General features: G+C 32.0%; 2 protein-coding genes across 2 annotated transcripts in view; one reads left to right on the top strand and one right to left on the bottom strand.

Moving 5' to 3' along the window:
* Positions 1-3,552: 3,552 nt before the first annotated feature.
* The window catches only part of LOC106647552 (uncharacterized), a 45,770-nt gene continuing 36,358 nt past the window's right edge, over positions 3,553-12,964 (bottom strand). Inside the window, exons 7-8 of the mRNA XM_014364002.2 lie at positions 6,223-6,418; positions 3,553-3,609 (exon numbers count right to left, since the gene is read on the bottom strand). Coding sequence (XP_014219488.2) covers positions 3,600-3,609; positions 6,223-6,418 — 206 coding nt within the window. The 3' untranslated portion in view covers positions 3,553-3,599. The remainder of the gene's footprint in view (positions 3,610-6,222; positions 6,419-12,964) is intronic.
* On the top strand, positions 9,752-12,564 carry LOC149373182 (uncharacterized). Its single transcript, XM_089597735.1, has 6 exons — positions 9,752-9,902; positions 9,975-10,286; positions 10,961-11,145; positions 12,129-12,243; positions 12,320-12,451; positions 12,553-12,564. The coding sequence occupies exons 1-6, from the start codon at positions 9,849-9,851 to the stop codon at positions 12,562-12,564; spliced, it is 810 nt and encodes a 269-aa protein (XP_089453861.1). The 5' UTR covers positions 9,752-9,848.

A 12,964-nucleotide genomic window follows, 5' to 3' on the forward strand; every position in this document is an offset into this window, starting at 1 on the left:
AAACTCCTTAAGTAAACCATTGTCTTACATGTGTAAATTCTTCAAAGAAATTAGTAATCCTTCCATTTTTTACTCTCCCTTTTCGCTAAAAAATCTTTTTTTTGAGTACTGGATGAATCAACATACCTCCAAACCGCAAGAAGTGTTAATAGGAGAAAGAGATAAATACGATCTCGATTAGAAAGTTAGCGTTGATGTTAGACAGAAAGAAAAACAAAAGACGCTTATTTAAACACACATTCCCACAGCGAGGGAGAGACAGTGGGTTTAATGAGACCCTTGACCGCGTGAGAAACCTTACATCTATACAGTTATTTATCTAATCCTATCCAAGTGAAATTCAAAGATCAGGACGAGATGCCCAATTAATTTTTCATGGTGACGAGCCAGAAATATCTGGCTGCTCGCTTATTAAAAATAAATTCCTTCTATGTGTATTTACAATGTCGTCGATATAGCTTACGCTATGTATGTAACTGCAGTTACTGCACTAACGTGTCAGATTTACAAACAATGTATAATTGGAACTGTTAACAAGGAGGAGCGCTACTCTGGTAAGAATAGTTGGAAACTTAACCTACATTGCTTCTATTTAAGTCAAAATATCACAATTTTTCTGTCTCCTACAAAATTGCCAAAAATTTATGAAATAAATTTTTTTGAAGAAGTTTAAGCTTACATGTCTTAAGGTGGCTTGGGCGATTTTTTTCGAAATGATAATAATCGCTGAAATTTTGAAATTATGTAAATAAAGTGTGCCTAATTAATTTGCGATAAAAAAAATACTAGGGTTAACCTAATTATTTTTCAGAAAATCGTGACTAAAAACTTACCAATGTAACAGTCAATCTTATGGGATTTATCACTAAAACCATTATAACTCCAAAAGTAAATGATATACCTATACAAATAAAAACTGTATTTGTACCTTTTTTTATAAGTTATCTTTTAGAATTGTGAAAATTGTATGCAAATCACTTAAATTTAAGGAAAATGAGGAGAAAAAGTGATTTATCGTCCTCTGCGCATGCACAGATTAAAGTAATGAATTTTATAATTATTTTTTATCGATATTTCATAATTTCTTAGGTCAACAAAACTCTGGAATTTGAATATGTGATTTAGATATGCAATTATCATGACAATGAACAAAGAATTTTTATCATAATCCATAGAAACTCAAAGGGTTTCTCGATTGGTACAGCACCAAACGCCCAAGCCACCTTAACTATTACAGGTTACGGTACATTTAGATAGCATCTGACAGTCTCCAGACTGATAGACTTGACCATAATATGTTTATATTTTAAATCAATGGAAGTAAGAATGAGGTTATGAGTGATCGTGTAGTGTAAGGTTATGTAATTTAACCTCTCTTTTACTACCAAGTAAGTATGGTACAGAGCATGGCAGTCTGGACCACAGCCTCAGAGTTGAGTTCAAACTACTCCCACCAGAACGGCGCCACTTATGGTTTAATAGCTCAAATTGTACTCAAACTTATTACACCCGACTATTACATCAATATGTGTAGAACATCGTGTACAATAAACGTTAAGATTCAGTTGCTTAATTGACACTCGTTTTTCTGTATCGCATTACACGTTAATTTCTACGGGACAATACGTTCGCTTCCACGAGTTATTGACACACCACACTTATTACATCTGTACACATGTAAACATAGAAAAAAATCTTAGTCTCAAAACGTTTAATCCTACATGTTTAACTCTAATGTCCATTTCTAAGCATTTCTTGTCGTCTTCGTCATCGTAACAAATCGTGAAAAAATTCAATAAAAATCATCGGCTTACAAAAATCTATACGCTCTATTTCTCTACGCTTACACACTACTCGGATATATTTTATTACAGGAACAACCAAAATAAAAAATACAAATAAAGAAGGAACAAATAACTCGCTCTGCACTCGAAAGCCCAAAAGAAAAGATTCCTCGCCCACTCACAGTTTACTTTTGTGCTTCAACCGAACACAAACAACACCCCCCGCTAAGTCAATCTATACACCGACGCGTGTACATTATTATACTTACACACAGTTTATATATCACCGAGAAAGATGAATCGAGTGGAATCGCTCATGTAAACTCTCGTTGTACATACAGTAGTTGAGTTTGCATATCGTTATGTCTGATCCGTTCTTCGCTGTATCAATGGTGTAAAAGAAAAAAAAAACTCTTACCGATTTTTTCCACTCATGTGCAATAAAATAATAATAAAAAAAAAAAAAGTTATGTGAGGTTCGTGGCTCGCAATTCTTTGCCGCTTTCTCGTGAGTGTTTGTCAAGTCGCGTCGTTATCTCGCTCTCTGCGCTCTGAGGGTGCATGTTTCTACAGATATGTCGAGCGATCGATAAGACGCGGGCGCACGAGTGACTCTCCACTGCGCGAATAAATAACGCGACAAGAGAGGATCTTCCACACATGGACCTGCGGCTCTTTCAGACGAGGCAGACGTTAAGAATTTTTCGCTTCTCCTGCGAGATGCTTTTTTTGATACGATAGTAAATCATGCTTAACGAGCAGTATGACGATTGTTGAATCGTTATTTGTCACGCGTTTGATAAATAATAATCGCGAATTTTTTTTTGTTTTGTTTTGTCGACGCTAAAAATAATCGTCCGGGTCGCCCGCGTGAGTCTATTCGTTTCAGGGAAGGAGGTAAATAAAGCGCGAGCCTGTCTTTCACGCGAATCGATTTAACATTCATGTACATTAGTCCAAAGTAGGACGAAAACTAAATTCCTTTTACTATTTTGTGTATCATTTTAAACGATCAAATTGCAACTTTATCAGATGCTCACGCCTCAAACCGTTGAGTTTGGTATTGGGGAATCTTTTGCTTTTTGAACGTATACATCTCTTTTGGAGCAAGAACAAAGTGCGTGGTCTATGTTTCAGGAATTTTGAAGCATCGATAGATTTTTAGTATCCAACTTTTATGTATACTCAAAGTTAAAATCTTCGCACAATAAGAAATAAAAATAATAAACATGTATAATACGCAACTCGTACAGACCATGACTATGACACTCGTGCAAAAATCGACTACTGCTTCGCGTATGCGTTACCTAACATAACATTTAACTTATTGATAATAAACAAAATGAAAGGGAGTAATAGTGCGAAAATTCGATGAAAAACGGTAGCAAATTATAATTTTTTCCGTCTACCTCGTCAAAAAGCCGCCAATGTCAATATGCCTTTGATCAAACTCCAAACATAACCTAACCTAAAAAAATAGTGTTAAACCAGCAAACCACGTGTAAAAGCCAGCCTCAGCGAGGAAAGCCGGGATCAGAGCTCGATGATATCGGGGGCCCGGAACTGCACCTTGCTCGAGTACTTTATCTCGGGCGTGACGATTTGCTGTACTTTTTCCTCGGCTGTCTTTCTAACAGCTTCAAGAGCGGGGGTCGACTTGCCAAGCGGCTCGGCGCTCAGATCCTCCTCGTCTTCTTCCGCTACCTCCTCAAGGTTTTGAGGTTTTGAAGTGTTGAGGTTGTCCTGCGGCTGCTGCCGTCGAACACTGCCCGAGGTAGCATCAGAGTCGTCTCTCACGCGCATCGACTGTCTTGGTTATTTGTACCTGTTGGCACGTGAAGGTAGGACCATGCTTATTTTATACGCTGTTTTATAATGGAATTTGATTGCTTGGTTTTTTAATGCCAGTAAGAACCGTTTGCTAGTTTCATGAGGTAAAAACACCACTTAGAAACACAAAAAATTATGTTGCCCACATAAATCAGTAAGATACAGAGTTCTAGACGATTCTTTATGAAGAAATTATTTTTGTGTAATCTTTTAAGTCTAAACTTCTTCAAACAGTAAAAATTTTCATTTATTTTATGTTCTGATAAATAAAAAAAAAAAAAAAAATTATCGTGAAATGCTGATTTAAACTAGATCGGGAACATAAACTCCAACACATGATGCCCCTCGTACGAAACACACTAAGTGCATATAAAATACATATGTGTTTATACGGGGGACATTATGTTTAAAAAGTAGGACATAAATTTTAGTGATGTTTCATTCGACGGACATAATTTGTCATTGAAGTTTTATCAATAAATAAATTTATTAACATTTTAAACGGATTTAAAAATTAAAATATACTGAGATATAGATTAAGTGCTTCAGAAGAAACAAAATTCATGTGGAATAATTCAATATATTTTTTTTTATTTCTAAAAATTATAAGAAAACAATTTATGAAAACCGTTCCAAAGTGGTACTTTTACCTTATAGGTTATGTTATTTTTGAAAGATTCACGATAACTACTTGGATGTGTATGGATCGCGTGTTGGGATAAATTTTAAAACTTTTTAAAACATGCATAAGCCGGATGTAATGGGTATAGCGTTATTGAACAATAGTTTTTTCGCAGCTTATTAAAATACTACAGGTCAACATATTATCTGAATGTAGTTCACATCACAATGATAATTGCAAAAGTTAAACCATAAGATATTTAGATAACATAAATATTTATAAATCATTTTTATTTTTATTATTAAGGAGATTCAATGATTTTCCAAAAACGCAGAGAAAGCAATAAATGTTTTTATAATAACGATTTACAATGTCACAAAACTGTGGCATATTTTCTATATTTTTTACCACTAATTTTTTTGTTATTAAAAAAACAAGCCCAAGTTCATTGATGTCCTTAAAAGCTTGAATTGTAGAGTTAAAATTACATTAATAATAAAATTAGTGGTTAGAAAACATTGATAAAATTCACAAAATTTCCAAACACTTGTTTATTATTACGAATTTAATGATTCAAGAATTCTTTTGTTTTGGCCCACTTTTTATCTTATCTATTGGTTTTAGAAAATATTTAAAAAATGGAAAGACACTAGAAAGAGTCCGTTGCTTTTATGAATGTTCGAAAAAAATATTTTTAATTATTTCTATTTTTGATCTAAAAACCTTGTGCGAGGATCAAGATCATCCGTGTAAGAATATGGCTGATTATTTGGCACTAACTTAAACTTAAGAGGATGAAGATCCTAATTTATTTATGTTTTACTATTGATGGACAGAAAAAAAAAATTTTAGATTCTTGCGAAATAAGTACAAAATGCTATTAAGGTCAAATCACACTATATGAAAAATGTTGTGCTTTTCGAGAATGAAAATTCCGAGATAAAGTTAAGCTCAAATATTCAAGAGTTCAATCCAAATGTTCGTTTTTTAAACCGAGCTTTAGTTTAAAATTCCAGATTAAGTAGAGTCGTTAATCCGCGATTTGTATGCATGTGGGGCACGTTAATTGAAGAAAATTCCTGGTGACCGAGTCAAAAGAAGCAAAAATAAAAACGAGCAAACTACACTGCGGCATTATTTTTCATATAGATCGCTTTGTCCTATTGGGTCATGCAAGCAACAATGTAAAAAAAAAAGTCAATCGTGCATTGCATGCCCCAGAGTAACTACGTATAAGTGCACGCGTGAGATTCTTACGAACTACAAACAACAGATTATTTTTCACTGATTTTGTTATCTTCATTTTACGTGTACTATTTTACATATGCCAACTTAGAGTCACAAGTTACTTGTGTCGTGCGTGTACTACGTTGCACATGACATTAACTTTAAAGCTCGTGACTGTTTCTTCAACACGAGCACGCACGAAACTTTTGTAAAAGATTATTTAGCAGTAAAAAATATTCCACTCAAGATTTTTTTTAGTTTTTGTTAGTCTTTTGTCGATAAATTATTGGTTGTACTGTTGGTCGATCGTAAGTACAGCTATAAAAAATAAAAAAAACTATAGAGAAATTCCAGCAAAAATTATCATTTTTCACAATAAATCGGATGCAAGCTAGCAAAAAAGGAAAAAATTATTATTTTTAAGAGTAAAAATTATTGTTTTAGTAGTAAAAACTGTATTTTGAAAAGTAAAAATTATAATCTTTACTGTTAAAAATAATAATTTTTTCCTTTTTCGTCAACTTGCATCCAATTTATTCTGCAAAGTGGTGATTTTTGCTGGAATTTCTCTATAATTTCTATTATTTTTTTCTCTTAGTGTACAATTTTTGTTATTCTTCACTCAAAATTTTTTATTTCTTTAGGTTGAGAAATCAATATTTTGTACTTTTTAAAACAATAAGAAAAATCGTTGAAATGCAAATACAGCAATTTATCTCCTGAAATTAAAAATTATAAATGTATAAAACGTTAACTCACCTTTCTGGCCAAGGACACGCTAGAATTCTGCAAAACAGTAGACCGATGCCGACGACGATGCTTACGGAGACGGCAAAATATACGATGCCTAGATGTACCAATGCAAAAATGTACAAGGTCTTGTCGCACCATTGGTTGGGATCGTAGTGCTTTGGCTCGTAATCCGGCCATCGTATACGAAGAATCCAGTAATTACCTGAAATCAAAATAAGAAACGATTCGATGAATTTATGCAAAAAAAAACTATGTCTTGCATTGTTAAGGCACGATCAGTCCACAGATTGCCAGAGCAAAAAATGTTGTTTTAATTACTGACAGGATTTTATTTTTAGATTATTCTTAGAGTTTAATATCATATCCAAGTCTTAGCCATTTTAAAATGATTTTCGTTACTTTTTGAATTCAAACTTCATTGCATGGAGGAAAATGGCGAACCCAAAAAAAAAAGAATTTTAATTACACCATAACTTTTGTATTAAACATTTCTTCCACAAATGTGATGTAGAAAATCTTCGTATTTATGCTGTAAAACGATTTTAATCAGCTCTACAACTTTTGTACTTACAATTTTGTTGTAAAATTTTTAGTCCATTTTTTTTTAAGGGGGGAGGGGCAGCATTAAAAAAAAATTTTTTCTCTGTTTTCGTGTTTATTTTGCATTACAGAGCATCTACATCGCATTTCATAGTAAAATATGAAGTATAATAAAGAGTTGTATTTTATTTTGTTCTACAACTGTTGGCAAAATTTTTCTCTGTAACGCAAGCTGTTACTTTTGACATTGAGCAGCTACTAAAAATATTTGAATCTACTTAGATAATAATTATTTGGTTACGTATATACACTCATATATACATAACATTTGACCAATGAAGACCAGCTTCGCACTAGGTTTAAAATCCGTTTTACATCGATAATAAGTGATTTATAAGTTACACTTTTTTTATGACAAAAATATTCGACAATGCCATACATTGGTTGGGACTCAAAAATAATTTTAAAAAGTAAGACATAATTACGAGACACTAACCATAATCATTAAAGCTTTTTTCGTAATTGATCACTGTAAAATATGTTTTAACCTGTAGACATACTTTGTTCATTATAAACTCAATAATTGATTGAATATTTAGAGTATAGAAGCAATATTTGATTAAAATGTTGTGTTTTTAGGTAGGCAAAAAGTATTGCTAAAATTAACGTACATCTTCCTTAATGTTATTTTTTAACTAACAATTATTTCAGCAACTCTTGCAAAACTAGGTAAATTTGTTAAATTAAAAATTCAAATTAACAATAGCTGAGATGTGGTGATATACTTGAAAATGAATTAAGAAAAATAAATGAAAATATTATACTTCTACCCTTGGAGTTTTTGATGGAATAATAATAATAATTTTTTCAACAGCTCAGTCACATCTCTTTCTTTCAAGGAGCAATCTTGTTATGTCAATACTTTGAAAAGATTTTGAATTTCTTTGTTTTAGCGAAGTCTATCGATTATGTACTAATCAAATAATTTCAAATATAAGTTAGTAAAATTTAGTACGTCCTTTACTCACATCATAACTACAAAAAAACTTTCAAATTGTATTAATTAAGTATTTAAAACGTCGTTCTGAAAATAAAACTCACATTTTAGCAAATATGAGGTAAAAAATTTACGTATTCGTGACGAAATAATCAATGCTCTAGTTGTTTTTGTCACTTGTCTCACAAAAAATTGTAATGGTTATCGAATATTAGTTGTCAATCCAATAAAAGAAATGTTTTTTGAATAAACATGGTATTTATTTATGCTTTTGTACAGAAATGAGCTTTGTGTACAATGCTCACAGCACTTCTAGTTTTCTCCACTAGCAGCGCTGAAGCTGGTTGGGACTTAGCGCCCCCACACAGTGCCGATGTGCGGCAACAGAGAGAACAAAGCTATGGAGTACCGCCACTAGACTGACTAGACGCCTAGTTAGCAGTTGCATCTAGCTAATTGTCACGTAAGTACACCTCATATTATAAAGAGCCAAAGCATTGGGGTATCTGCCATATCAGCCAGGATGCAATTAAAAGCCTAGATCAATAGCCACCAACCCAACTATACAGCCGAATACAGCTCAGGCTCTTCAATTGTGTTAGTATAACAAATATCTATAAAAAAAAGGTTTTACATAGTTAATTTTACATTTGTTTACATATAAATACTAAACATTTTGTTTATTAATACAACGGTTTAATCATAGCAGCATGTTAAAAAAAAATTTTTTTTTTCACAACTGGCTACGCCCATATTTTAAAACAGTGATGACAAAATGACTGAAAGGAAAAGCTACTATATATGTACACTGCAGGCTGGGATTCAATCGGGTCATTCGATGCATGCGATATCCAATCGATTGCTCAAGAATTCGTCGTTATCACTTGAAAGTGGTAAAGTGTAGTTAGTCTAATGGGTTTTCGAACATGAATGGATTTGTTGATTTACTTAACGTTAGGTTGGTTTTATGACTTCTAGATAGTTCATAATTATTGATATGATATTTAATGAATCATCTATTTTCTTTTTGGTAATTTATCCCTATCTCTTTGATTTCTTTTCTTAATTAGCCTTTCAAATTTCGATTGGCTTTTCCAAATAAGCTTTACCTTTTTCTATCGAAAAACCATAGCTTTCGAGTGTTGGGTCTATTTTTCTCCGTCAGCCTATACTTTTTTCCTTTTTATTTATCTCCTGTGCCTGTGTTCTCCCGCATGTTGAAATACTTTCGATACTTACGAGAGTCTTAAAATGACATTTAATCAAAACAGCAATTAGAATAAAAAATTGAACAATCAAAAAACCGTCTGAAATTGTATCCTATCTGATTTAATTCCGGGGGCTGGATATGATCATGTGTGCAACGGGGTGTCAGATCACATAACAAGGCAATTCCTACGTGATTTTGGGCGTTTAATTCGAATCCACGGTCGCTTTTTAGTTTACAGTCCGACAAATTTGTTTTAAATGCAGTTGTGTAAACAAATAACAAAAACTACTTTATGACTTGCAAAAATTTTGAACTTCGAAATTTTGCTTTTCCAATTTACTTTAATTGTTAATAACTTTCGATCTAATTTATATTTTAAAGATTTTTAAAAATGTACTTCTTCTGTTAGAATACCTTAACCTCGAATACTTGAAGAATTATTGAAAACGATATTAAGCGGAATATTGCTACCGCCAAACGCTAAAAATGGAATTCACTGTTTTGTGGGTCAATGTGATTGGTTTATTGTTCTATTCCTTCAACTCAAATAATGGTAATTTTTTGAGGTTTTAACACGTACACGAACATTTATTACTCGAATCATCACTAAGTGTAATCACATAAAATTCAGTATTCGCACTACAGTCGTCAAATCTGAATAACAAATCAATGGAATTGGATACTACATTCGATTGTTATGTATCACTTCAAAATAAACATGGTCATTTTTGCGGTGGTACAATCATCAGCAATTACCACATTATAACTGCCGCTAATTGCGTCATAGAAACTAGAAGTAATAAATTTATCCTTGACGATATTACTATCGCACGAAAAAATCCAGTGTTCACATTTTACGCCGAAACTATTGGACAAGTTGAGAAGATGTACGTTCCCAGTGAATATGCTCCTGGTGAGCACGACATTGCGGTTCTTAAGGTATTTATAACTTTTATTAAGGATTGCCGAGAGATTTTATTCGGTACAATACAAATTTAATGGGATTTTTAGTTAAAAGACAGTTTAAGATTGGAAGAAAATCCAAAATTACAAAAAGTGGATTTTTCACTGGTGATGCAGCCTTACCATGATGTCCTTCTCGAAACGATTGGTTACGGGGATGATGCAGTACTAGTATCCAACCGAAATGGAATCAAAGTCATCCGAACAATTAATACTCATCGGAGCAAAAAATATTTTCAAATGAAAATCTTATCCAATGACGAATGCAAAAAATTCAAACTTTCAGTGGAAATGAACTGGAACCGTTTTTGCACTACACCAGTACCACCGATTAAAGGTTATTCAAAAGGATTGTGTAATGTAAGGTTCATGAGAAACTTCTCTCCAATACAATTACAATCACTTCATGATTTCACGTTTCAATTTTTGCGTCCAGAGAATAACATCACCACGAGTTTTCAATATCTCATAAAATGTTTAAAATGAATTAAAACCTATCATCATTCAAATCAGTGATTAACTTATCCCCACATAATTCACCAAAATGTTTATCATAAAGTACAATAGTAAAAAATATCGAGAACAGTTAAATTTTTGCGGCTAAAATTTTTTGTCTGTTGTGTTTTTATTTTCTATTGCAAAACTCAAATAACGTAAGGGAAGAGAGTTACGAGTTTTTGTGTCATGAGCATTGTAAGATAAGATTTTATTTTGTAAAAAATGATGATTCAAAAAAAAGCTTCCATGTAAATGTGTTATCAACGAATTTAAAAAAATCAAATTTGTCAGGTAACTACGTTATTACTGCTGTTAATTAAAGAGAATTCTTACAATAAGTGGTTAATAAAAAGTCTTCTAAGAAGTCAAAGTAAAATTTTCATGGTGAGAATGAAAAAAACTCAGTTAAAAAAGTATACGACTCACAAGTTGATGTTAACTAGTATAAAAAAAGATTATTTGTATGCATACATTGAAAATCATTAGCAATAACGTAAAATTTTATTGTTTTTGTATAGGCGAATATTTTTTTGTAGGGTGACAACGGTGGCCCCCTTATCTACAATAACATGCTTATTGGAGTCTTCACTAAAGGTGACAACTTTTGCGACAACACAAAAGTGCCGGCCATTTTTACGAGGGTGTCGTCTTACTTGCCGTTCATTATCACTGCCATTACAGATTTCAAAGTTGACTTAGTGAAAGTTCGATCCTCAAACAGGTAGATCAGAGTTTTTTCTAACAAATTAATGTTTGCGACGCAAATGATATCATTTTTTTTTTAATACTAACGCTTGAAGCTTGTATTATCTTTGTCGCAAGGTTAACAGAAAGCAAAAGTCTTTAAAATATTTTAGTGTTAAATTATGATGATTAAAAATGGTTAAAAAAATGAATTACCACCTACTAAATTGAATGGACTGAGAATGTCGAGGGGACAAACCACTTTAAATTAAAAATGTAATGCAATGTTTGAAATCCTGGTTTTATTTTTTATTGATTTAGTTTTCATATAATAGGTTAGATTATAATACTGTTAGAAAAAAAATGTAAAATATGGCAAATACATTGTTTACGTTTGTTCAATGTAATCGAGATAAACATACACTCATTGATTAAAAAATTTATGTTATTATTTGTGTTGACCAAAAAGACAATCGTTCTTCCTCCTTTACGTTTGGGTACCTAGCGCAATTCTAACGTATTAGAGCATACTTAGTTTAAGATGGTATTTGGGCTCAGTGGATATAACTGAAATTATATTTTTTACTTTTATAACTATTATAGTAGAAGTATGTTTCATATTTATGTGGGTGATAGTCTGACATCAGTAACAGCTAAGTTCAACTTTATTATGTATAGTCAAAAAACTTTATCAGGACGTAAGAAAATTGAAGTTGAAAATTAATAGTAGCAGTAAGAGATGGTTAAAGGAGAGCTGAGTGAAAAAAAAATTTCAAAGTCGTAATATAACATTAAAAGCAGCAAAAATGACCAATCTGTATTTGCAGATTATGGTTTTTGAAACATGATGGAATAAATTTTAGACTGGATTGAGACTAGGTGCATAAAAATTACTCAAGAATTCACATGAATTCCTATCATCGAGGAGCAAAAATTTTTAAGACTTTCAATAATTAATGCAAAATATATATGTGAGAAAGTGAATAGCCCACTGTATTTAATGGAACTTTATTTTTTCAGCAAATATGTTTGGACAGCAAACCTCAACAAACTGATTGATGATAATTTTGAAACAATTCGAAAAGCGTTACTAATTGTTAATTCATCTTATTTATCAAAAATTATGTATGACAATGTATGTACGACAATAATTAGGAACACATTGATATTCTCACAAAAATTTACTCTCGTTAATAGTAATCGTATTGTAGGATGCCAATAACGATTTTATCGATGAATCAGCGATACGTTTGTCAAAAGTAAATGCTACTAAAGATAGTTTTGTCTGGTATGAGAAGAAAACGTTGAACATTGATTTAAACCTCATTTGGAATCAAGTTGAAGTAAGTACGTTTTTATTGTTTGTATATAATATTTTAAAGATGTTTACACGTTGTACTAATCTGAAAATTCGAGAATTAATTCTAATGGTCGTCAAAATTAGTTTGAGCGATAGACTTCGCTATGAAAATAATTTCAAAAGATTACGTGTTGAAATCATAGTGTAGCGAACTAGGATGTGTAGGGACCTGCACCCAAAACCTAACTGAAAGAAAATATTGATATACGTCCCAAAAACAATGATGCGTAGTAGAATTTTTTTCCAGTTAACAATTATTTAATCAACCAAAACTAAAGTGGTCGGTGATCTGTTGATGTGATTTAGTTGAAATGTATACACTATGTCAAGTTTTCTAAATGATTTTTATTTCCATTACACCAGTGATATTATTCTATGTACAAAATAAGATGATACTTGGTAGAAACAGTAAATGTTCTTTATTTCACTGTGAAAACCACACTATTTCATAGTGAATATTTACTAGTTCAAATAAGTTATAAGTAAGGAGTGGCGT

This window comes from Copidosoma floridanum, unplaced genomic scaffold, assembly GCF_036245765.1.
Source record: "Copidosoma floridanum isolate Cflo_tuat_1 unplaced genomic scaffold, Cflo_Japanese_pri ptg000035l, whole genome shotgun sequence".
Taxonomy (NCBI): Eukaryota; Metazoa; Arthropoda; class Insecta; order Hymenoptera; family Encyrtidae; genus Copidosoma; species Copidosoma floridanum.